Source organism: Echinops telfairi, unplaced genomic scaffold (assembly GCF_000313985.2).
Source record: "Echinops telfairi isolate 266 unplaced genomic scaffold, ASM31398v2 ScPeMD7_7424;HRSCAF=8462, whole genome shotgun sequence".
NCBI lineage: Eukaryota > Metazoa > Chordata > Mammalia > Afrosoricida > Tenrecidae > Echinops > Echinops telfairi.
Window position 1 is genome coordinate 78,943,116 of NW_022111324.1, and position 25,973 is coordinate 78,969,088.

The 25,973-nt window shown below is 38.4% G+C and overlaps 2 protein-coding genes and 1 non-coding gene across 3 annotated transcripts in view; 1 reads left to right on the plus strand and 2 right to left on the minus strand.

Moving 5' to 3' along the window:
• Nucleotides 1-305: 305 nt before the first annotated feature.
• LOC101655950 (cytochrome c oxidase assembly protein COX20, mitochondrial) lies at nt 306-9,511 on the plus strand. Its single transcript, XM_045297847.1, has 4 exons — nt 306-411; nt 8,212-8,326; nt 8,410-8,473; nt 9,140-9,511. Exons 1-4 carry the CDS (start codon nt 370-372, stop codon nt 9,300-9,302), a joined length of 384 nt encoding a protein of 127 aa, XP_045153782.1. The 5' UTR covers nt 306-369; the 3' UTR covers nt 9,303-9,511.
• Nucleotides 9,512-14,906: 5,395 nt separating this feature from the next.
• LOC115872397 lies at nt 14,907-15,047 on the minus strand. The gene has a single exon (XR_004047806.1). It is a non-coding gene; the product is annotated as a U4 spliceosomal RNA (small nuclear RNA).
• A 2,508-nt stretch (nt 15,048-17,555) lies between these two features.
• Nucleotides 17,556-25,973, minus strand: part of HNRNPU (heterogeneous nuclear ribonucleoprotein U) — a 9,694-nt gene continuing 1,276 nt past the window's right edge. The window contains exons 2-14 of the mRNA XM_004699959.3: nt 25,357-25,468; nt 25,195-25,268; nt 23,273-23,412; nt 22,768-22,867; nt 22,237-22,349; nt 21,571-21,834; nt 21,279-21,398; nt 20,882-21,010; nt 20,501-20,669; nt 19,987-20,241; nt 19,510-19,694; nt 19,108-19,179; nt 17,556-18,667 (exon numbers count right to left, since the gene is read on the minus strand). Of these exons, the coding sequence (XP_004700016.1) occupies nt 18,614-18,667; nt 19,108-19,179; nt 19,510-19,694; nt 19,987-20,241; nt 20,501-20,669; nt 20,882-21,010; nt 21,279-21,398; nt 21,571-21,834; nt 22,237-22,349; nt 22,768-22,867; nt 23,273-23,412; nt 25,195-25,268; nt 25,357-25,468 (1,787 nt within the window). The 3' untranslated portion in view covers nt 17,556-18,613. The remainder of the gene's footprint in view (nt 18,668-19,107; nt 19,180-19,509; nt 19,695-19,986; nt 20,242-20,500; nt 20,670-20,881; nt 21,011-21,278; nt 21,399-21,570; nt 21,835-22,236; nt 22,350-22,767; nt 22,868-23,272; nt 23,413-25,194; nt 25,269-25,356; nt 25,469-25,973) is intronic.

The following is a 25,973-nucleotide window of genomic DNA, read 5'->3' on the forward strand; positions in this document are numbered from 1 at the left end:
CGAGGCCGACAGGGGCGCCGTTTCAGTGCGCGCCCCAGCTCTGCCCTGAGTCCGGGGAGCGGCGTTTCCGGAGCCCCCTCCCGCCCTGCTGGCTAGGTGCCGAGCTGCAAAGAGTCTGTGAGGGAGGAGAAAGTGCTTGGCTGAACAAAGGAAATGGCAGCGACGGCGCCGGGAGCTGCGCCGGCGCAGTCTCTGCGGACGATTAGGAGCGTTCCTTAAAATGGCGGCCGTGGCGCAGGGGGCGGAGCGGGGCGGGGAGCACGTCTGGCGGCCTGCAGGGCCCGAGCCGCGCTCGGCAGTTCGGGCGGCGGCCTCGTCTCTGGGCGGCCTTGGTTGTAGCCGGCCGGGCGGAGGGGCAGACTCGTCCTGATGGCTGCCGAGACGGAGCCTGGCGAGCCCGAGAAGGGGAAGGTAACCAGGGGCGTCCGGGGGCGGCGAGCGAGTGGAGCCGGGGCCTCCGCACGTCCTTCCTGGGCGCGGGAGCCGTTGGTGGGTGAAGAGCAGGGTCGAGCCAAGCGACTTTTAGGGAAATGCCCTCCAGGAAGCTGGGAGCACGTGCTATTTGATTCTTTGGATCGGCACCTACTTCCCCACGTTTTTATCTAATTGCCAAAAGACCAAATTGACCAGGTTGAGGGGGCTCGTAAGAACTATTCAAAGATAAGTACTATTCACAGTAAGATCAAATCCTTTGACGAGGGATTTTGCTGAAAATGCCCACTGCACAGGAAATTCATAGTAAAGGTTAATAACCCAATGCGGATTCCAACGCAGAGACACCGGCAGGAGCAGACAGCTTCAACTTTCTTCCATGGATTGACTGGTGGTTTTGAACCTCCGACCCAGTGGTGAGCAGTCCAAATGCTTACCCAGCAGTACCACCACAGTAAAGGTAAAAGGAGTTGCATGAAAAAGCTCCCAAAGGATAGGTGCTGTTTCCATAATACGGTGTTCTTTACAACTCTTTAAAAGGGACTCAGTAAATGCTGGGGATTGGAACCTTCATTATATCCACAAGTGGAGGGTCAGATAAAAAGATTGAGATTTTCCCGTTAACCTTAACCAGTTATGTGATAATGCTTCTAATTAATTGCTATCCTCATTTTTTTGTGATCTCTCCTTTCTCCACCTTCCAGTTTTCAGTGTGTTCTTTCCAACCTGTAATGGGAGTTTAAACACACACACACACACACACACACACACACCATCCCTTAAAATCTAATAGTGGCTCTGTTGCTTACAAATTTCTGCGACTTACATGAGGGTCAGTCAAAAATATTGCTGCTGGAGCTCCAGTTCTTAACGTGCATGGGCTTATTCTAAACCGTGTTTAAACATGGGTCTGATAAGTGGATGCCTATAGATCAGTTTTTTGAGAAATACACTTAGTCGTGTTTTCTGCTGGACCAGTGCAACTGAAGGCAGAGAGGTAAGCCCAAAGGGTTATGGCCACTGTCACGGGAACATATCAGAAGGCAATTTTTAGAAAATGTTAAAACTTCATTGCAGAGAAGTCCAGGAGAGCTGCGAGGAGGAATCTTCCAGCCACACTATTAGGAAGCCAAGCTCTTCAAGGAAGCCCTCTTGGACTTCCAGCTCACTAAGGTGCTGCTTTTCTCCATCCCCGCTCGCCTTAAGTAGATACACAACCAGATCAACCCACTGCTGTTGATTCTGACTCCAGCTCAGATTTTCCGAGACATGAAATCTTTGTGGAAGCAGTCTTATCTTCAACTGCAGGGCAGCTACTGGGTTTAAACCAACAACCTTGGGTTAGCAGCCTAACACCTCACCGACAGCACCACCATTTAGAGTAGCATTTATGGTACAGGAATGTAATGATTTATACATCTTCCTCTTTATATCTTCATACAGAGGTTTTAAAAGATGGTCGTGAAGACAAACTTAAATAGTAATCTAAGGATAACATTAACATTGAATTAATGAGACTCAAACATTTATTGAAGACTCATTGTTGGAGATTGTGTTCACTTTAAAGAACTTTTCTATTGTGATTTAGGTGAAGGTTTACATGAGAGTTTTGTTTTTTGGCAGCTCTTGTTTGCTGCTCTAGGGATGTTTCATCTAAATTTGACCAAGAGCCCAAGATACCAGATCATTAAATTATTAAATATCAAGTTTAATAAAGTTTTTTCTAATGTATAGTTTTTAATGTCTTGTATACTGATACTTTAGAATAGGCTAAATGTAAAAAAATGCTCATGTTTGGAACTTGCATATTTCAAAGAGTCATGGAAAGTAAATGCTGAATTCTAGACTTAGCTTTGTGATGAACATTGAGATCCTTAATAGGGCTTTTATCCTTTTCCTGTCTGATTGCTCATCTTTGCTAGCGTCATGAACCTGGTTTAGTAGACTGGGAATCAAAAAGTACAATCAGATGAAAGAAAATGATCATTGTCAACTTATTGGCCCATTAGTAGCAAAATGTCTCATAGAAAGATAGAATGTGACACAAGACCATTGTTCCTACTGGTGAGCTAAGAAAAGGAAGCACAAAGTGAGTACTGTGGATACAGTGCTCTTATGGCAATAGTATGGAGTACATATATTCTGAGTACAGCTAGAGGCTATGGGGTTTTTAAAAATCAGATATTTTAAAAATTAAAATTAATTTTGAAGACTGACAGATGGTAGCCTGGTGGTCGTAGCAGGAAAACAGCAGCAGTGGAATTGACAAGCAATGGTTTGGTTAAAGATCTATTTTGAGGGTGGGATCTTCCAACATACTGATAATAAAACATGGGTTGATAAAGGAAAGGAAGAAATCAAGGATGATTTGTAGGCTTTGGGCCAAAAAATTGGCTGAGGCCATGAAGAGGCAAGTATGAAGGTGAAAATTCTAATTTCAAAATAGTTGACCCTTGAACAACGTGAGATTGAAGTACATGGATGCACTTACACAGAATTTTTTTTTAATGGAAAAAATTTTGGAATTTAACACTTTGAGATGCATAAAATATCTTAAGTACTAGTCTGTTTTGTCATTCATCACCATAAAAAAAGTATATCAGTAAAAGTTAACATCAAAAATGCAAAAAAAAACTTAAATGCACAGACGATCATAGTAGAAATAGGGAGATGCCTGATTAAATCACAACAGAGTAAAAGTAACTACCTGTACTACTATAATAGTTTTGTAGCTACCTCCTGCTTTAATTTGTGAGCTCTGGTATTAGAAATAATCACTTAAAATTCATTGTGATGCTAATCTCCAACTAATCTTTCCAATAAATAGCTTATTGCAGTAAAAAGTAATCTCACAGTCTGTGCGTATTTTTCATATTTATGGCCATACTTGGTTAACTCCATGGTTTGGACCCACACACAGTGCCACTAGTGATGCTGGAAGTACTCCCAAGAGCAGAAAAGTCATGACATTACAAGAAAAAGTTGAATGTACAGATACTGAACACCGAAGTCTGCTGCTGAAGTTGCCCACCATTTCAAGTAAAATAATGCCAGCAGAGACCATTGTTAACCTCCCGGGTGGTAATCCCGAGTGTGCCTTGGGGTAAATGTTAACTGTCAGAATTTTATCATACCTGGAATGTCTACTAGAGATTAAAATGAGCAATTTCTTAAGAATTACAGGCCTACAATATAAAACAAATTTTATGCAAAACAATGTACCACTTTGGGTACAAAATTACTGTGATGATTACACTGCCAGGGAGGTTAAAACAACCAAAAAAGTGAAGCCATTGCTTCTCACACAAAATCTCCTTTTACCTGTCTCATATTGAAAATGTAGCTTTTATGTGGGCAGAGTTATTAATATATATACCTAAAGAGTAATATGATTGAGGAAAAAAGCAAAGCATTCTATGACAATTTAAAAGGGAGATGAAACTAAAGCTGGAGAACTTAATAGGGGATGGTCTGGTAATTTTAGGAAAAGGTTTGGCTTAAAAATGTCAAGATAACCGAAGCCATTTCTGCCAACCAAGAGGCAACATGCTTTTAAAGTCACTGAGAAAGTCTTAACTGCCTGAATGGATTTTTAATGTAAAGGGGTGGAGAAACCACAATGGGCATTTATTAGGAAGAGAAACAGGATTGTGGCAAGGAGGGACAGGCTATTTAGTGCAAATGTAGATGGATTTGTGATCAGCACTGCCTTTATAAAGCTACTAATCCTCAAGCCATGAAGGGTTCATCAGTGCTTTGTACCTGGGGTCAGGAACTGTCTTGCTTGTAAGGGATTACCTTTTATAGGTCTTTTGATATTGGACAATGCCCCAGCTCACCCATAACCCCATGTGTTAACCATCATCAAAGCTTTGAATTTAAATGAACTACTTGCCCCAAAGACAGCTCTAATTCAACTTAAAAGCGTGGTGGTGGCAGTGGTCATAAGGACCCTTGAGGTTCATTATACATGGTCCTGTATGGAGAGGATTGCCAACTCTATAAGAACCTGTTATACCATCGTAAAAGTCTGGAAGGATTACACCATTGAAGATGCCATTGTTAGAGGAAACACCATGTAAGCCACCAACCTTGAAATTGTTGAAGAGAACTGTAGATTTCCATGACATCACAGGATTTATGAGAGCCATTTCATGAAATGAGATTTTGGATATGGGTAAAAAGGTACAGTGCAGGTATATGTAGGGTTTCAAGATTTACGGCTCTCAGAAAATGTATTAGCTATTATTTGTCGGGATGTGCTCTGCAAGGTCAGCAGTTTAAAACCACCAGCCACTCCTGTGGAAGAAAGATGGGACTTCTACTCCAGTTAACAGTTGGAAACTCACAGGAGCAGTCTCACCAGTAGACCTGATGTGAGGTTTGTTTTTCCCCAGACACTACACCAGAGGAATTAACAGCAGACCACTTGTATATTACTGAATGCTTCCAAACCACTGCCAGAAAATATTTGACATTCTGGCAAGAGTTATCAACACTGCTTTTGATCTATTTTACAACATGGACCTTTCTATGATACAGGCACAAACGAAAGTGGTAGCAAGATTGGTACCATATAGAAATATTTTTAGAAAAATGAGAATGTCAAGACAATTTAGTTTCCCTAAAATTACATTATGTGCCTGCCTCTATTGCTTCCCCATGAATCTCCTCTTCCTCTTCCGTTTCTGCCACTGAGACAGCAAGACCAACCCCTTTTCCCTCAGTGTGAGCAGTGCAGTTCAATAAATGACTTCCACATTTTTTCTACAAAGTATTATATTCGAACAAAATGTGATCAACTTTAAATATTAATTAGGGGGTTGAGTTTTATGTGCATTTTGGACTGTATCTTGTTCAAGAGTCAACCGTATAAAGGTGTCAATAATCAAATGAACTTCAGACTGACATTTGAGAAAGGGAGTTTTATATGCAAACCCCAGTCATCCTAAGTGGTATTTGGAAGCATTGAGAAGCCTAAGGAAAGACTAGATTCCAGGGAGAGCAGACTAGTGTAGCATGTCAACATTTAGAGCTGCTTAGCTGATAGCAAGAGCCAGGTATGGTGAGATAGAAAGGAAATCAGGTGGCCTTGTATTGGAAGCCAAATTAATAAGTATTAAACAAGGGATCTGGACCAAATATGCTAAGGTGTAGGTGGGTTTGGCAAGATGTCTTTTGGAAACCTTGATGGCAGTTTCAGTAGATTACGTAAATGCATACCTCATTGAAGAGTTAAGGGATAGATAACCTGTAGGCAGCTAGGGGTCCGGCCCAGAGGCAGGGAATCTCTTCTGAAAAGGGCAGATTATCAGGCCATTCTGGTCAAACATCCAACTTGCTCTTTAATGTGACGGCTGGCACTGCTTTTTGGTGAAGCGTGGGATTTTAGCAGTATTGATTTCATGGGCCTTTTATGGCCTGCTAGGAGCTCTGATGGCATAGTGAGTAAACCTGTGGTTCTCAACCTGTGGGCCGTGACCCCTTTGGGGGATGAACCACCCTTTCACTGGGGTCACCCGATTCATATCAGCAGCAAAATTAGTTATGAAGTAGCAACGAAAATAGTTTTAATACAGTTCACCACAACATACTGTATTAAAGGGCCATGGCATTGGGAAGGTTGAGAACCACTGGTCACACACTGGACCATCATCTGCAAGGTGAACAGATTGAAACCACCCAGCTGTTCAATAGGGTTGCTAAGTTTGAATCCACTCAGTGAAGTTCTAGCCTTCCAGCCAACTATTCTCCACTCTTGGTTTAGAAAGTATGCTGTAAATTATAAAAGAGGGTAGAATTTAGTGCATAAGTGAGATTACCATTAGAGTAACGGCACTAATTCATCCTTTTCAATGAAGAGAATACGGGCATTGATTTGACAATGGGAAACAAGGTGGTTCTAGTTTGAGCTGAACTAGTTCTATAGATTACTAAATTGGCATTCTGCCTTTGCAATCTTGGGTTTAATGAGTTTGGCTTCACAAAGCTATACTCCAAAGTGAGCTCATACAATTTTCCTTAAGTTTAAAAATTCACTAAAACAACCTAGATATCCTTAGTTTTTAAGAGGTTTTAAAGGCAAAAGTAAAATTTTATACTTTTGTTTACAGGCTACTTAAGGGACTATTTTAAAAACGCATGATTATATGAACCTCAAAAGGACTTATGGTTGGAGCCCCTAATAACTTCTGTGTGTGATGTTTTAAGAGTGCAGCCTAGAAATCCCACAGGGCAGTTCTACTCTGAATATAGCACAAGTCCTGGTTTTTGATTGGTAAGTTTGGCCTGTATAGTGGAAAATAGCACAAGCTTTGGGGACCAGACTTCAGTTTGCATTAGTTTTGCCAGCACATTAGTGACACACAACAGTGAAATGTGCCCAACTCAACTGGACCTTGTTTTCATCCTTTGGGTGTAGTTTTACTTTTCCATAGGAATAATTTCCTTCTGTTACGTCCACCTTAGACTTTTGCATCACCCCTTTTTTAATTTTTAACTCTTAGAGATGATTTCTCAAAGGTGCGACTTAAGGGATAGGGCCCAGCTGAGTCAATGTCAACATTAGACCAAAGTATTTTTTGGAAGTGGGGATGTGCATTTAGGGTGTTTCCCAGCCTGATTTTTGAAGCTTGGTCAAGAAAAACCCCAGAAACATCCAAAATGGCACATCCTGTACTGAAGACCCCTTATAATAGCTGATGGCATCCAAGTGACTGCAGATTTGTATCATAGGGTGACCTTGCTCCACACACATGCACCTGCCAGTCCGGATCCTGGGTGGTTGTGGCCCATAGAAACGTGTTCATCCTCTGCAAAGGAGGCTGCTTTAACCAATGAATGATAAGTCAGCTAAGTGTTCTACCCCTATGGTCGAAGCTGCTTAGTGCACCACCATTTCCTGGCTCCAGCATCCACAAACAACCCTCCTCACCCCCAACCCCACCCCAGGAACACTGAGCAGAGTCCACCCATCCCTGACCATAGGGTTTTTGGTTTTTTTTAAACAAGTGACAATGCTTTTGCTAAATGAGAAGCATAGAATTAGATTTTGAGTGCCCCACACCTTGCATTAAGATTCAATCTGTAAATTCAATGAGCACCTGCTAGCGAGAGAGAATGGAATAAAACAATCCAAGACAGTATACACTGTTTTTATTATGAACCAGGTCATCTTTTCCAGTAGCTGCTTGAGCCAAAGAAGCAAATATAGAAAATACATTAAAGAATTTCTATATGAAAAAGGTTTTTATTTATAGGGATGCTACAGTGAAGAGTTTCTAATTTTTAAAAATGGCCCCGCCCTTCCAAAAGTCAAAAGCATAGAGCCAAAATGACAAACATCATAGTTAAATTTTAAGCTGATGGTTGCCATTTTTTCTTCCTGGAAAGTAAGTCAGAGCATCCAATGGAGATTTTAAAAGAATTAGGGGAAACAAAATAAGCATAAAAATCTCTCTTGCACATTAAAGGTATTTGGCAGTCTAGCACAACCCCACCATTTTAGGAAAAAAATTAGGCCAGAAACAAAAGTGACCTACAAGATACAAATTACGATTTAGTAGCAGTGCTACAACAAAATTCAGGGGTTTTTGTTATGGCAGTGGTTTACCATGGACAAGAAATTGTATGATTAACTACAACCACTGCCCACATTTGTCTTAACAAGAAATGTTCTTAAAACAAAAAATTGCTAAACAAATGTGACTACATTAATAGGAGGGTAAACTTGAGTGGATAGAATTTTACTGTAACTATTATGTTTTTATTTTATTCTAGCCCTTTAAGCTCCTAGGAATTTTAGATGTTGAAAACATTCCATGTGCCCGGGATTCAGTATTATATGGTTCATTAGGATCTGTTGTTGCTGGCCTTGGACATTTTTTATTTACTAGTGAGTATTTATATGCATAAACATTTTTTCTCCAGATAGAATATACAGAAAATTAATTATGATGGGTTATACTCATTTCACAGGTAAAATTAGAAGATCTTGTGATGCTGGAGTAGGAGGATTTGTTTTGGTGACTTTAGGATGCTGGTACGTACATTAAGTATGCATTCAGTAAGATAGATCCCATAGCTGTTAGAGGTTTATCTTTAATTCCAAAGCACAAGGTCTTTCCAAGTCTTCCTGGGACATACCACTTTCAGTGAGTTTTGATAGCTTGAAAAAAATTAAATAACAAAAACATGTCTACATACATTCCCCCCCCCACACCTATAATTTGCTGAATGTTAGAAGAGATGAACATGGCATGTTCATTCAAGGAAGTTAACCTTTCACCCTATCCTAGATGGTTATCCATTCTTGTAATGTAAAGCCTACATTTGAAAATGTGTTCAGATTTTACAGCATAAGTCAATTTTCTTGAGGAAAACGTGCCAGATCCAAAAAAACATTAAGGATTCCATGTTAAAAACTAAGCCAAGAGGATAGATTTTATTTAGTAGCTGCCTGAGAGACAGAGGGAGTCACTGACTACTAAAAACAAAGGGTCAGAGGAAAATTTTCTGTAGGATATATTCCAAATACTCTATTAATAGTATATTTATGAATTAGGACATCAAACTAAATACAATACTCCAAATTAAAATGTTTATATTTTCAGTCTCAGGGTAGTAATGTGTAAGCAATGTAAAGTTTGTGATTATGGAAGTTTCATTTTAATGGGAATTTTTTATCAGTAATTTACTTTTCTTAAAGGTTCCATTGTAGGTACAATTATGCAAAGCAAAGAATCCAGGAACGAATTGCAAGAGAAGGAATCAAAAATAAAATTTTATATGAAAGCACCCACCTTGATCCTGAAAGAAAACAAACTAACAGCAACAATCAAGCAGTCAAGCAAATCGGTGTACAAAGCTGAAAACACAGAACAATTTATGTACAGTAAGAAAGCTTTCAGTCAAGCAACTGAAGAATGTATTAAGTTGTACACATGCGTGCACACTGCTGTCAAATGAACTCTGGCCCTGTGCCCATCAGAATGCCAGTGAAGCATTCTTCTGTTGTGTAGAGCTATTCGCTCATATAGTTTATTGTCACTGTGTTAGAACAATAAAATTATAAAAACCTGCTAGTATTCCATGAGTTTCAATGACAAATATTAAGAAATACAATCTCTCCCAGTTGAATTTTTCAATCTTGCCCTAAAAATAAAACAAAAAAACAATTTTATTACTACACCCGTTTCCAAAACCGTTACTATTTTAACACTTAAAAAGGACTGGAGTTTTTCATTTTTTGTTTTAATGTCAATATTACCTTTGAAGATCTTTTAAATGTAACAAGCTAGATGCCTTAGAGATGTCTTTAGAACTAAGAAAAGTGAGGTTGGCTCCAGTTCAGGGTAGAAGGTGACGTTTTCTTTCTTATAACCCCCTGCTGTTACATGTGGCTGTTACATAGGGGGAAAGTATTAGATTATATACACATGTTCTAAGACAGTGGTTGTTATCAACCTTCCTAATGCCACGACCCTTTAATATAGTTCCTCATGTTGTGGTGACCCCTGACTGTAATTTTCATTGCTACTTCATAACTGTAATTTTGCTGTTATAAATCCGGGGCCCCTGTGAAAGGGTTGTTCGACCCCCAAAGGGGTTGTGACCCACAGGTTGAGAATCACTGTTCTAAGAGATTTTTACTGATTCTAACAATACTACCAAAAGAAAGGCTTGGATATTAGGCTAAGTATCAGAAGAATTGGGCAAAATTACTTACAATGGGTATAAACCAAGGCACCACAATTCAGTGAGGCTTACTTTATTCAAAGTAATCATGCCCTAATAAGTTTATATGACATTCACTCGTGTTTTAGAGCAGCAGCACTGCAGGAGTATAAGCCTTGTGCACACTAATAAGCTACTTCACATGCTGTGGTTTTTTTTTTTGGGGGGGGGGGCGGGCGGGGTTTTTTTTGTTTTTTTTAAACATTTTATTAGGGGCTCATACAACTCTTATCACAATCCATACACACGTCAATTGTGTAAAGCGCATTTGTACTTCTCAAAACATTTTCTCTCCACTTAAACCCCCGACATTGGGTACTCATTTTCCCCCTCCCCCACTCCATGAGCCCTTGATAGTTTATAAATTGGTATTTTGTCATATCTTGCCCTGTCCGACGTCTCCCTTCACCCCCTTTTCTGTTATCTGTTCCCCAGGGTGGAGGTCACATATAGTCCCTTGTAATCGGTTCCCTCCTTCCTACCCACTCTCCCTCCACCCTCCCTGTTTCGCCACTCACACCACTGGTCCTGTAGGGCTCATCCACCCTGGATTCCCTGGATTTTCAGTTCCTATCTGTACCAGTATACCTCCTCTGGTCTAGCCAGACTTGCAAGGTCAAATGGGCAGGCCAGTTATTCTGTTTCAGCTAACATGTATGCAGAAAACCAGGGAGTTTAAGGTCCCTTCAAGTGCTAGCATATACAATGATTTTATCTTACCCTGCACGAGAGAAACCTCTTAGCTGGTAAAACTTCCAAGGTCTTCAACAGTTTCTTAGCAGAATCACTGTAAACTGGAGACCTGAGTAAACAACAAAGAACATTTTAACTATTTGGATTATTTTTAAACTTTTGTTAGACCCATTATCAAAATTTTAGAACTATTTGAACTTTGCAAAATTTGTTTTGTCAATTATATTTGCCACAAGCTCTTAATACTGGACACATCTTTAAGACCTCCAAATTGGTCTTAATGTTGCCACCTCTAGTATCTTCAGTCCCCACTTTTTCCCCTCTGCCACCAAATTTAAGTCCAAACCTTTGTGGATTTTTACCAGGCCTTTCTCAAGCACACCTCTGGACTTTTACTCAAATTCAGAGCTCTCAGAATTGTAATCACTCTTGTTTAGGTTCTCAAACGCTGTGTCCTCTGATACTATTTTTTATTGGGTAATTCACATGCCCTCCCTCAGGCAGACCTTGAGTCCACATTTTAACCTTTTCATTCCCACTCCAGTAATCCAAATAACCTACCTTGTATTCCAACTTGGGAATCTCCAACTGCACTTTCTTCACTGTTCCATTATTCGGAAATCTCACACTAGGTGACATAGCAGTAGGTACCAGCTAAATAGCTGATTGAAATAGAATTGTGGACATTAGTAGTTTTGAAAACTCTAATTTATCTATTATCTACTTTTAAGTTCTTTCTAGAGCTCTTATGCACCCCCAGGGTACCCCTTCCCCCCTCCCTTTCTTGGTTTTCCTGACTCCCTGTTTTTAAATCTCAATAAAAAAGGGATCTTAGGGAATTTAAAATTAACTATAAGCTTTTCTCTGGACTTGCAATTATTGACTGATTTGGCAACAAATTGTGACTATCCATGGTACCATTTGATTTGCAAGCATCTCTTTAGTCTACGTACCTCCGCTCCATCGCTGGTTTCCCTTTGCTTCATTACATTATGCGAGGAGGTCTATATAATAAATTCAGGATTCCTGTTTATGCACTTTTCAGCAAAGAGCTAGGGATCAAATAAGGTTTGAATCCTTCTATTCCTAGATAAAAATCTGGAATGGAGGTGGTCAAGGCACCCCTTTTAAAGTCACGTTAAGAACACTATTTTGGGGGGTAAGCAGAAGACCTTAGCAAGGAAAGAAAACGATCACTATTATTTACTAATTTTTAAATAGTCCTCATGAGTATTTAAGAGCTCTTGGAAGCATCTCTAAATATAGTTCAGTGGTGATCAAAACAGGTAAATATACCAGTATGGTCCTACCACCCAAATACAACTTGTTTTGTATATCAGATTCCATTTTGAAATGTTTTAAAAGGGAAGTACAGCTGCTGAGGACAAAATTTCATTACAAAATTATTTTTCAAAGCATTATAAACTTTGTGATGTGCTAGATATGTTGTGCTTCAGATTTTTAATGCTTTTCAACCTCTCCATTCTTTTTAAAAATAAGGGTATTTCCCCCCTCAATTATTGCTATCTTGAGATGGCTACCAACACTATATTTAATCGGCCAGTACTAATTTTAAAGGATTTCTATTGTTCCTGTAAAAGTTTAGGTAAATGTATTGTTTTTCCATCCTCCCCCCCAAATAGAACTCCTAAAGAAAGCAAACTTATATTCTAGTAAATAATCACTTGTTTCTTAAAATTAGTTTCCATTGAATTTTTCCCTCTATACGTATACTGCATTTTCTATAGTATCCTTTTTTCCATGAACAGTAATGGGAATGATTTAGTCTGAAACCTCGTTTGTTTTTTGAGTGGTCATTTTATTTGCATTCTAAACCATTTTAGGCTTCAATATCATTTAAAAATAAACACCAAATGGTAACCGCACTTGGAATTACTACACAAATTCCCCCTTAATTTACCAAAACCTACACTATTCTGGAGCAGTAGTGGGGGGGGGGGGGGGATTTAACTTCTGTAATCTCAGGGCAACAGGAAATTACTCTGGGCTGGCACAATTATTATTCAGTCAGGGAAAATAGTCAACAGTTCTCCTTGGAAGGCAGTATCCTTTAGGTTTTAATTTTACTTCTGTAATTTTTAGGTTTACTTGCCAGTTGACTTAAAGTATCAACTACTTCTCTACCCCTAAAAACTACTCATTGCCTTTGAGTCAGTGCTGCCTCACAGTGAACCCCCCCAGTGGGTTCCCAAGACTGCAACTGTTAGTGGGAGTAGAAAGCCCAGGCTTCCCATCCGTACCCAAAAGGACCTGAAATCTATTTTCCAAATTGCTGAGTAAAAAAGCTCTATCATCTTTACAACAATATGAAAAACAGATGGTCTTTTAAATAGAGAAAATACTTTGGGGAAATCCAGAACACAAACACCCTAGACTCAGTTCTCCGTTTCCCCCTTTTTTAACTGTACAGGGAATTCTAATAAACATGATTCTGGAAGCCTAATAAAACAACTATTAAGTGTACAAGCAGCAATTAATTTAGAATACCTATTGGAATCACTGGAACACATTTAGTTGGGCCCTTTTACTCTTCCACACAGCACATTCACATGGATAGACTAAGGAAAAGGAGATGAAATTTAAATCAGCACATTTTTTTCTTTTCAAAAGAAATCTAGTACACTGGAACCTTTTATCCTGTACTTGACCATGACACTTACTATACACAGCTGAGTATGAGGTGTCCCTTCGGTAGCTATCTTAAAAAGCCATTCTATTTGGTTGCCAAGGAAGCCCCGTCATTCTAGTTTTCTATGTATACTTTAATAATGAACTTTTGGCTCAACTACTTTGTGGTAGTGCTCACCAGTTTGAAGACTGAACTAGTTACCTCTTATAATAATGGAGTGGAACTGTTTGAAGTCTGAAAAGCAGTAACTCAGTATCAAGTTAGGGCACTAAATTGCCTTGTCCTCTTATAAACAACCTCTAATAGTATAATAGTAGCATCATATGAGAACTGGACCTTTTTGCCTTTGCCTTCCCTGTTATACCAAGACTTCCAACTGAATATTGCCTTTTCTTTCCCAGACCTTTGTTGAAAAATAAATGCAAACCCTTTTATCATGGTACATGTAATTTGGGTTGAAACCTGTCATGAAAAAAGAAATAAAAGTATTCCTACCTGGGGAAGAAAAAAATGATGCACATAGCTAACTTAGCCTTAACAAGATGGGATTACTTACTGATGTCCTAGCAGTCTTAACTAAAAAATCTGTGATTAAGTGTAAAAACAAATCATCACTCAACTTTCCAAATGTATAGCCTTTTCACTAACTTTAAGCACTAAGGCTAACTTGTTTTTAAACTCCTGTCCTTCTAAGGCAACAAACTAACAGCAATCGTTTTAGTCAACTGACTAGTAAGCTAAAAATACATCAGAAGTTTGTGGGAATTCTCTCATATATTTAGTGGTTTTTTCCTACTTAATTAAAGCCAGGAATAACTAAAGATCGATTTCCCCAATAAATTGGCACATGTATTAAAAAGATTTAAAGGCACTGTTTGTAATTTCACTACCATAAAAAAACTAATGCCAAGGTATAACGGGGTAATAAAAAGCAACTCAGACTCAAGTTCTTTTAAATCCCAGTTGAGGAATAAGCACAGTACAGCAGCACCGTAGCTCACCTTTCTTAATTTGAGAGTACACTTGGAGAAAAGTTAATTCAATGAAATGAAGGAAGTAGAATGAAGTATCCTCAATGTTTAAACTTACGCTAGGGGTGATTAAAAAGCAACGCAAATGAACTACCTAATGAAACACATCTTCCAGAAGCTAGAGGACAGGGAACCCACCCCACATTTCCTCCACAGGGGAAAAATCCCTCATCTTGAGGGGCAGTTTTTAACTGGTTAGGCTAACTGAAGACAAGTGGTTCAACATGATAGATTAAAACTACCACTATGAAGCAGTAAATATAGCTCCTGCTCAAAGTTTACTCTAATTTTTGAGTTGCTCAGGCTGAAACTAACTCCACGTCTTGGGGGGGGCACGCTATTTTTTATTTTTTTTTTTAGTTCAGTCTCTGTGGAGACCGTCAAAAACTGCCAATGCCGACTATATTTCAAGTCATCACGGCGGGGTATTGGTAAAAGTTTTCAATTAGCAATAATCACGCCTCAGGTACACCTCACTGGCTACAATATTGCCACTGTGCAAAGCTTGTTTTTTAAAATACAACTGTGTTAATGCTTTCACCAAGGTGGTCACAAATTCAATATACCAGAAACTCAGGGTACTCAAACCAAGGTTAAGGACTCAAAATATTGGCTTGGGGATAGGAAGCAAGCCCACATTTAACATTGTTTCATCTTCTGAAGAGAGTTCAATGAGGGAGGGTTGTACATTTGCTGAAAATTTCATCCACCCCCCCCATCCCGAAGACACTTTATGACTGTGTAGTAATGTAATTACGGAAACATCTTGAAGATAGGCCTTTATATCCAAAGGTGTCCTGGTGGTAGATTACATGCTGGCTGCTAACTGCAAAGTTAGCAGTTTGAACCCGCTAGCCATTCATTCAGCAGTAGAAAAACATGGCTGACTACCTATAGTCTCAGAAATCCTAGTGAGCTCTACCATGCTCAGGTCTGTCGCAATTGGCTCAAAGGTGGTGGTGGGTTTGGTTATGCCCAGCTAGTAACAGAAATCAAGATTTGGGACTATTGGAAACCTAGAGAAAGCTTAGACAGCTTTTTTCAGTAGTCATATTTATTCCAGGTTTAACTTTTAATATACTTATAGAACTACAATTGTCTTGTGTCTGAGACCGCGATACCACTATGCCTAGAAACCAATTGAAATGTAATTGTGTAATGGAATCCATAACAGAAATGGTCCTAGAATTTTTATTAGCAAAATTCAATCCCCATCCATTCCATAAACAAACTCACCAGTGATAGGTGCCTTGTTTCTTTGAAGAAAGGTGTTTTATGAAGCTTTAATACTGCTAGTGTTCTAAAGAACTCTACGGCTATAGTTCTGTAGGCATTATTTTCAGGTAGGATCTACCCCAGGGAAATGAAGTTGTATTTATAGATCAGTACTACTTCATTATTTTGATGCTGAGTTGATAGTGTTTCATTTTAAGATTTCCTGCCACCAGGACAGTTGAAGTCTAAAACACTGGTATGACCTTCTAGGTCAAAGCCAGTCAATATAAAATCTGTACGTATAAAAATTATGTAAAAAAAACTAGTTGTCAACTGCCAGCAACAAAGAAAACTTCCTGCATCCTTGATTTACCCATTTCTATCCCGCAACACTTCAAATTTAGTTCTTTCCTGACTCCATGTTTTCATACTATGGACAGCTGACCTTCAATGCAACTCAGGAAGGTCACACTGATCGCCATCCTTTTTAGTGAAAGCACCTTCTTTTCAGGTACATTTCCTCACAGCTTTACACATTTTTTTCATTCACTCTTAACTATGTTTATATTGTTTGCTTTGCCTATCAAGGGATTTAAGGGTTGAACGGGCAAATGAAATATCCAACCTTTGCATTCACAGATCTTGCTCTGGACAATCATTTCTTAACCTCTATTTTTCTGTTTATTACTTGGTGTGTTTCCTTTCAACTTTCCTAGAAGTATTTCTCTCTATAACTATCTAGGCAATGCTAATTCCAATTATAAACCCTTTCCTCAAAAATTTGTTGTTCTAGAGATTAAATACTTTTACCTAATTCATTCTTCCAAATTCTAGGCAGTACATACACGCATGATACTCTACCTAAATAAAAATGTTAAAGATAATACATCCCTTAAATCAATGAAGTAGAACGTAAAATAAAATTTCTAAGACACCTAAAGTTAATGTTTAGATCATTTTTTCACATGGGCCAGCAGATAACTATTCTAATTGTATACTGAGAAAACTAGCTCATACCAGTTGTTGATAGAAAATGCTAACTTCTGAAACACTACCTTATTTTAAGTATTCCTTTGTTAATTCCAGAACTAGTCATTGCTTCAAGGTTTCAACTGAAATGAACATCTAAACTCCAGCTTGTAAGAAAACTGAGTATGACATAAAAAAATGACTTTAAAATGGTTAAAACAAAAAATAATCTAAGCAATTAGAAAGTCAACCTAAACTTACCAAAAGCAACCTAAAAGAACCAACAATAAACTAGATTGAAGTCAAATTTTAGTTCTACAGTTTGACTCCTGATTCCTCACTTCAGTGAGGGGCCTTTAAAAGATTTTAGAATATTTAAGTGTTCTGTGCAAACCCAATAAATTACAATTAGGGGATCTAATGTTATTACATATCTACATTTAAGTTAGCAGTGTTGTGTAGTAGTGGAATCAATGACTGGCTTCTAAAAGCATCTATTCCCAGAGTTTTATGTATTACGTATATATATATACGTAAGTCAGTTGAGGACAGCCAATATTAGCATTGTAAAGATGATAAACTTGAGTGATATAACTTCTCCCAGCCAGTACCTTTTTCCCCTCCTTAAATGTTAAATCATCTGGGGCAGGGGAGGGGAATTCAACTTTCACTTCATAATGCTATTGTCAGTATACATTTAAGTTTTTAAAACCTAAATGTTCCATGTACAGAGTAAATAAGCTGTCCAGAATGCACACACTAATAAAATTCTCCTCTTGGGAGTTGTAAAGGGATTTTGAACCTTGATGGCGAGAATCCCAAAACAAGAGTAAAATGAATTTATTTTATTGCAAACAAATGTCTAAATTAATTCTCCACCCACTTTCTTTAGAAAGAAAAAGAAATCAGCAGGCTAAGGAGATACCCATTCGAGAACTGACATGATTAAAAATTTATAAATGGGTGACTCACAATTTCATTAGCTTACAAAGATGGTGGAGTTAACTACTACAAGCACACTAGTTATACAATATTTTGTGGGAGAAGGGCATACAGACATAGCTAACTTCATATAGATCCCATTAGACAACTGGATTTACAACAAGTTTTTTAATAAGAAATGGGCAAAGCCAGCTTTCTTTTCAGAATCAAAATGCAGAACAAATGGAAAAATTATGGTATTTAACCTTCACAAGTTTGAACCTCCACAAGTAATGCAACCAAGTTTTACATTTTTTAACAGCCCTTCTACATACACTCCATCTCCTCTATCTTGGTTCTAAGTTTTATCTTGTTTCAATTATGCCAATTCCGTTGCTATTTAAAAAGTGTCCCCCCAGTTATTGTCAGAAACTATTGTTTAGCTTACCCCCTTCCAGGCTACCCACCAAACTACAGAGAGGATGGAGTGTAATATGAGCAGTACAGAGTCTTGTGCAATTCATGAGGACCACTTAGTCCGTACATGAATCTGGTTGCTAACATTTCTATTATACTGTGACAATGACTCCCAGCTGTTATTCTCTGTGAGAAATGGGGGGAGTAAATTCTTAATAAAAGACACCAGGTACAAAGCAACATTTTACTTCTCTTGTGATAAAAAAAAAAGTCACATTTTACAGATAAAATGTAGAACCCTGAAATACTGACACATTCTCTTATCGTGCACAATGCTGAGGTTCTCTTACGATTCACTTTAAAACTGCAATTAAAAATGTACAAAAAAGAAAAAAGAAAGGGGGGGAAATCAACCCACAAAGCTTCTAAAAAAGGAACCCGCAGGCACTTCCTCTTGTGGAATGTTTAAAAAGTTAGCCTACTAAAGAAAACAGTCGACTTCTTGTGAAGGTTTTGGAGAAATATGTATCAGTTCGTTTTATTTGGGTATTCAATAATATCCTTGGTGATAATGCTGACTCCATGGCTTCTGACCCCAGAATTGCTGTAAAAGAAAATTTGTTTTTTTTAAAGAAAAAACATCAATAAGCCACTCAAACTGCTTTTAGGAAATGACAATGAATCTAATTCAGAGTAATTGCTGCAAACAAATTTATAGCTGTCATACATCTGATTTCTATCAAACCAGGTTTCCTTTGTATTAATTCCCAATAATATCTGTATACATATTACAAAAGAAGCATTTAACATGATTTGGTTAGTTTACACAATTAAAGCTAGTCATAACAAAAACCATTACATATTAAATATACTTTTCAAAGTGTTAAGTTACAGCAAATTCCAATGTATTTGATTATAGTTACAGCTACAATTCACACCTTGTCCTATTTACACTTACAAACACTTCATTCACTGGACAAGATCTTTCAAGACTGGTTCCTATGAACTCAAATTACAGTTAGTATACATTAAGAAATTACTTACACCCTGCTGCCACTGGTTGTAGCCCTGAGATTGATTTTTGTAGCCACGATTATTTCCTCGTCCTCTGAAGTTCTACAAAAAATAAAATAAAATTCTTTTAGAATTCTGAGCACAATAGTTAAGATTTGATTGGCGACTACTAGATATGGTCAAGTTGTGATAGCATTAATCTTAGGGTAATAAAAAAACTGGAGACCTTATAGTGAGTTTTTTAATTTATTGGGTTTTGTTTTCTAATTAATGTTACCTGAAATGCAAAATTACAAACTGCACTCATTTTACTATTGTTTTTCTAATGTCAATGCATGCACATTTCTTAGAATTATGGCTCCACAACATACGCCTACAACTCTCTTCAGATTAAACTAGAATTATTGATCATAAGGATCTTAATGGAATTACCTGGTTATAGTTCCCTCTGTTGGGCATTCCACCTCTGTTGTAGTTCCCTCTGTTTGAATAACCACCTCGGCTTGGAAAAACAGGGCCCCGGGGATATGGGTAGCCGATTCCACCACTTCCACCTCCTCCGCCACCTCTCTGTGGCATATTACCCCTCCTATTATATCCACCACGATTCCCAGGAGCTAAAAACAAGACAAGTTTAGTTTAATAAGTTTAGTTTCTATCAACTTACAATCCCTTCTAAACTATTCATTTTAGGAAAAATAAAGACAAATAATTTTTTTAACAAGTTTAACCAATTAACATAATTTGATGGTGACAACCAAGTAATTTAGTGTCTATTATCAAATCACAATTTAAGTTTACTATTAAACATATACGCCAACCATTGCACTAATGAACATGGAATCCAATGCGAAGATCATCATCATGTTTCCATCTTAGACCAAGTAAAAATGCTCAAATTTAACTTGCCTCCCCCTCTGAAATTTCCACCGCGCATATTGAATCCTCCACGTCCTCTATGGCCACCACCTCTATTAAACTGGTTTTTGCCACTCTTATTTTTATTGCTCTTCTTTGAGCCAGTGTTTTGTTTCTTTTCTGGTGGAAGAGCCTTTTTGCTCTCTTCCTTATATTGCTCCAAAAGCTTTTGGGCTTCCTCTTTCTGAAGTTCAACATAGGTTATTTCATCAAAGCATTCAGCTACTTCTGGCAGTGTAAAGTTTCCTATAGGGAGTAAAAAAATAACTTAAAAACCAACGACACCCACAATCCTAGAAAGCCTCTTATTCTTTAAAAACATGCCACATAGTATGTCTACTCATGGCTAAATATTCTATGCTGCACGTCCCTCCCCCAACAAGGCACCAAGTTCCCAAATACACATTCTGTATTTACTATAGTTAATGCAATTTGACATACGACAAGCAAGTTCACAGGTATAAAGTATAAACCATGTAAAGCAATTTAACGTAATATTTCATGCCTTTCATTTTGAGAACAGCATGTTCTGGGAGGTCTTTTCCTTCTACTTCTGCTTTCTTCTGCGTTCTCTGCTTGTAGTCTTCATCTTTGGGGCAAACTACTACAGCTTTTCGTTGGAAGCCAGCAAACAGGCACATTTTTCTCCTCTGGGCAGCAGCAGACACATTAGTCTGGGGGGAAAGGGGTAGAATAAAAAAAGGTCATGATATTAATGAGCTTGATTTTACATTTAATACTTACAAAAAAACCGTACATGTTAAACCTTAAAAGTTATAATTGATTCCCTAATTTGTAACCCTAACCACATTTTAAGTGTTTAATAGTTAAATTCATACTCTGCACCAAGCCTGCGTTCTAAAATTTCTAAGTCCCAGCAACATACCTGATCCAAAATGAAATTTCTCTTCTTACGGGCAGCAATCTCAATAAACTTTCCAAGACACTGTGGGGCTCTCTGCAACAGTGTGTTCAGTTTCCCAGTATCTGCCATTTGCTTCTTAAAACCTGCCACCTGTTTTAAAATTTAAAACATCCCGTAAACAGCTTTTGATAAATATTTTAAGATGTTGCAAATCAAACTTATTACCAGCTTACGCCTAACATGATAAACGAATGAAAATTAAATATCACCTTTTCTCATTTATCATTTAAGATTTTTATAATCTGTTACCTATTATTCAAAAGACATCTATTGAAGGCAGGCTCCTTAGGTAATAAAAATACTCTTTTAACTTTGTTCCAACTGCCACCTCCACGGTGCCTTTAATTTCTTAACTTACCATCATTTTATCCATAATGGTATTTGTTCCAAGAATGTTGTATTTACCAGGATTTTCTGCAGCATGTTTAGTAACCCAGGTAGTTTTTCCTGCTCCTGGCAAGCCAATCATCATCACAACCTAAAATGCAAATAAGAATCTTACTTATTTTATTAGGGTCACCTGATAATTTATGTATTTGCAACCAGAGACAGATAATAATTTATCATCGAACTTTTCATGGCACTCACACCATGAATTTATTTCAGTGCTAACAATGTACATAGAGAAGATTGCTACAAAAACAACATACTTCACAATCCTTCTTTTCTTCAGGGCCTTTTGGTCCTCTAACTCGATCCTCTAAAGGAACATTCTGGATAAAAGTATAATCTTCAGGTATTGGGAAATATGGCTTCTCCTTTTGACCAAAATTAAATTCAACTGCACAGTTGTGGCAGAGAACATGTGGGAAGAGCGGCCGTCCGGCAAGAACTTCCTTACTGATTTTGAAGGCAACACCAAGATCTTGTCCATTCTTAGCATAGGAGAGTTCCACTTCGTCGCTTTCGAAGTTCTGTTAAATAGAAAAGTTTTCATGTGTTTCCTCTAGGTTTCTGTAACTTCTAATTTAAAACAGTACGATTCCCTCTTTGTGGAAAACAGGTCAAATTTCTGCCTGTTTTAAAGAATGAAGTTTACCACAGATTAAGAAACATAGTATTAGCCCTAGACGACTAAATTTTCCAGCCAACTTCAAGCTTTGATGACTCAAAATGATTCTTTCTCCCCCCTTTAAAATGCCTTGTTTTCCAAGCTTAACTTCACTTTTATTATAATCAGTTAGTACAAGAATGTATATCGATAGTACCAAAGATTAGCACTAGCAGCACTGGGGAGGAGATAAAACCATCCAGTTCAAGTAACGGGTAGCTAAAACAATTTTATACAAAGACTATGCAATTTTTAAGCAACTTACAGCAAAGCAGGTTATCACATCATTTTCATCAAACTTCTCTCCATAGTCCTCAGTCTCACAGTTGCAAGTTTTTATTCCTTTTAGAGAGTACCCATAAGAAAACTCTTCTTCACCTAAACAATTTATTATCATGAGGTGGGTGTTCCAAAGTAAGACAATTACAGCCTATTACTTTTATCTTTAAAAATACAGGGCACAAGAGCAACAGTGACCTTATTACCTAATATTCTTTCTTTTGACCTATCAACCTTATTTATCCCCCCCAAACAAGAAAGAATTGCTATGAGTGCCACGTGGGCATATACAATTACCTAGCTGACAACTTAAATTGCTTGCCATAAAAAGTTGTATTGGTCATAAAACTTAAGTAATCATAAAGTGGGAGAAGGGAAGCAGTCTATTAAATGTATTATTCATCTCTAAATTATTATTAGACTGGCTAAAGACCGCAGAAAATGTTGAATTGACACCAATGTAGCTAATACTAACACCCTTTAAATTCGAAAACCCAGTTTCCAAATAAAACTTTACCAAGTAACATTCCACTTGTGGTAAGTGACCAGCCAATTCGAACTTCATGAATGTCAATATCTTTCGTATATAAATGCCTTACTGGGATCTTCTCTGTAACCTTAAAAGTCAAAAAGAAAGAGATTAAACTCTGAACCATGGAAGGCAAACCCCTTGAATCCTAGCCTGTTATTTGGTCTAAGGGTAACAGTGCTCTCCCTAAGACAAGGCACCTCTTTATCCCTACCCTGGTCCCACCCCACACCAAAAATTTGATGGAAATCTAAGGGCATATAAATTTGAATGGAAAAGGTAAAGAATGGTGTTTTCACATTTCTAAGGGCAGCAAATATTAAAAGATACCCAAAATCCTTAACTGTGGCAGCCTGAAAAAAAAATCAGCATACTAAAAGAAATGGCTGGCTCTATAGATAAGAGTCTCTTCTAATGCATGAAAGCCTCAAAGTTCGTTGACAATCTTAAGGACTCATAAAGGTTTTTAAACACCACAAAATTAGCATTTTACCTTCATCTCAAAACAAACTTTTCCCTTTGAAACACCGTAAGATGCTCTTCCACCAGCCCAAAGAAAAGCAAAACTCTCCATAGTAAGGGAAGAAGCACTGAGGCGGTCTCTTGATATTTTAAAATGTAGATCACAATTATCTGTAATTATACAAAATAATCCGTTATATCCTTTTGGTATCACCAAGCATTATTTGCTAAGCAGACAAAATTGTTATTTTAAATATATGCTGCATAAGCCTTTTACACAGAACATGCTTTCCCAATTTTGAATTTAAACCCCACTCCCACCAATGTCACTTGAGCTAAAGCATAAACTGCATCTAAATCATGTAATGCCAAGGTTTTAAATGTGTTTTAAGCATGTAATTAAGAGAATGTGACATACATACCTGCTCTGCTCTTTACCTTGATACAGAGGCAAGTAGTAGAGGATAGCAGGAAATCAACCAGGCTGGGTTTACAAGTGGCACAATAAACCGAAAGGGGTCACAGCCAAGTATTTTTAAACAGGAGCAAGAGCTCTTGAGCTTGTCCTCTAACAGCGCCCTGTAAGCCCCAATTCTAAAACTTGAGAGGCTGCCTCCATTTATAAAGTATAACCCTGGTCTAAAGCAGTTAATATCACAGGCCCTCTATGAAGGGACTTGCCTGTTAAGTCAATCATGAGAGGGATTATCCAAAGCCAAAGCTTCCGTAACCTAGCTATCGTTGTGGGTCACTGGCTTATTAGCATGCATGTTCACCAGAGTGAGAAAGCCCTTTTCTGACTGATATTAGTGCTACAATTTGTAATTCTCAAGTCAAATTTGCTCTAATTACACAGATAAAATTTGCATTGTTTACAACGCACCAAATATTGCAATTATATTTCTATCTCTAATTAGCTCAAAGCCTATGTTGGTGGGATTAAATTAAATCCTTATAACACCTCTTCAATAATTTTAACAGCTTCTAGTGACATTTTATTTAAGCAAAATCTTAAAATCCAAGGTCTCCTTATGAGACCTCAACGACTATCTCAGCTGCCCAGTGTTAACATTTCCAGTCTTAGAAAATCTGAATGAAAACATTTTCTAATTCATGGTAAATTAAGCCTTAATAATCTCCATCTAGGGCAGCCATCCATCTACAGGGCAAGTTGACAACTTAACTGCTAGAACTTTTCAAGCTATTATTCCTACCTGCTGGTTCTACTCTGCAAGAGCCATGGTGTCAATTCTAAACCTGTATTTCTTTAACTTAAAAAAATGCCGTCTGACAGCCAAGGCCCACTGAGTTTTGCAACACTTCCTCATACTGAATAGCAACCCAACTGGGTAAAGTAGCAGTATTTACAGTGCTGCCAATGATACCATTCGCTGCTGAAGAAACTAGTGGCCCCGTGATAGCCCACTGCTGCTGCCCCAGGTCTTTGGAAGAAATCAACTTATGTTAAAGCAGCAGCTACTGAACTGGAATTGAGAACAAAGAGCAGTTATTGGAAAAGTATCATTACAATCTTTTGCTGTAATAGGGAATATACTGGTGTGCTATTGGAAAGTCATCAGTAAATACTTAACTAGCCCAAACGGTTCACTTTACATAATTCTACAAAAAATAGTTATCACAGAAGCTGATGATGACGTTATGGATAGTCTTACAAGTTTCCATTAGCTATAGTCAAAAACTGAAATTTTATATTCCTAACAAAAACTTAAAATTATATAAAAACTATCAAATTGCTGAAGCCTATGAAATTATCAACGCAATGGAGGCGTCACTGAACATTTAGCTACCAGAATGTAAATATATACCAACTCTTTAACCTTAAGTTCTCTACACTCTTAAGTTCAACAAAGTTCTAATACTGTCCCCCCCTCCCGAGAAAGCAAAACCACAGCATCAAGGAGTTGGAGGAAGGGTAAAAACAGGTTCACTTACAAGTATCAAGGCAAACCACTGTGTCATCGAAATGCTCATCTTCTTCTTCAACAGGTGGCTGAGGAGATTTGGCTCTGAAAGAGAGAAGTGTCTCCCAATAAAACTTGTCCCCATCAACGCGGGGCCATGGGGGACAGGTCAAACTAGGTTAGAATCCTCTACCTGCTGTATTTGTTCTCCTCAATGTACTCAAAGTATCCACGACCATGATCTTCTCGCGGTCTTTTAACGCCTCGTTTTTTATCTCCGCCTTTCTGTTCTGTTTTGCCGTCTCCTATAACACACAACACCCTTGTAAGAGAGGAAGGCGCACAACAAACAGGAAACCTTTTCTATTTTTAAGCCGGAGAACACACTCGACGTTCCCGTCCTTAAAAAAAAATTTATTTTTATAAGTGGACCTAATCAATCGCGAATTCAAATAGCATGGAGTACGGTTCGATACCGTCACGAAGCCGAGATTGCCCGTCCGCTCGGTGAGTCGAGAAAGCTAGAGAGAAATAGCGCGGCGCGCAAGCCACGAGCCCACGTGCGTCCCAGAGAGTTCAGGAAGGGGGGAGGGGCCGAGACAGGGCCCGCGCGGGCCGCCCCTCCCCCACGGGGGCCCGCGCGCCGCGGCCGCATTGTACTGATCTTCCGCACAACTGGGCCCGCCCGGCTCCTCCCGCCGGAAGTGACGTCACGCCCAAGCCCTGCGCTCCTTGCACAATACAGTACCAAGAGCCGCCAAAGCGCGCCCGCCCGGGGCCTTCGGGCCTCTCCCCTCCCCCAGCCCTTGG

Excerpts from the sequence above, each read along its gene's own strand:
- LOC101655950 (XM_045297847.1), top strand. The coding sequence starts at position 370 with ATGGCTGCCGAGACGGAGCCTGGCGAGCCCGAGAAGGGGAAG. Across the intron at positions 8,327-8,409 it reads TGGACATTTTTTATTTACTA|GTAAAATTAGAAGATCTTGT; the intron begins GTGAGTATTTAT and ends CTCATTTCACAG. Across the intron at positions 8,474-9,139 it reads TTGGTGACTTTAGGATGCTG|GTTCCATTGTAGGTACAATT; the intron begins GTACGTACATTA and ends CTTTTCTTAAAG.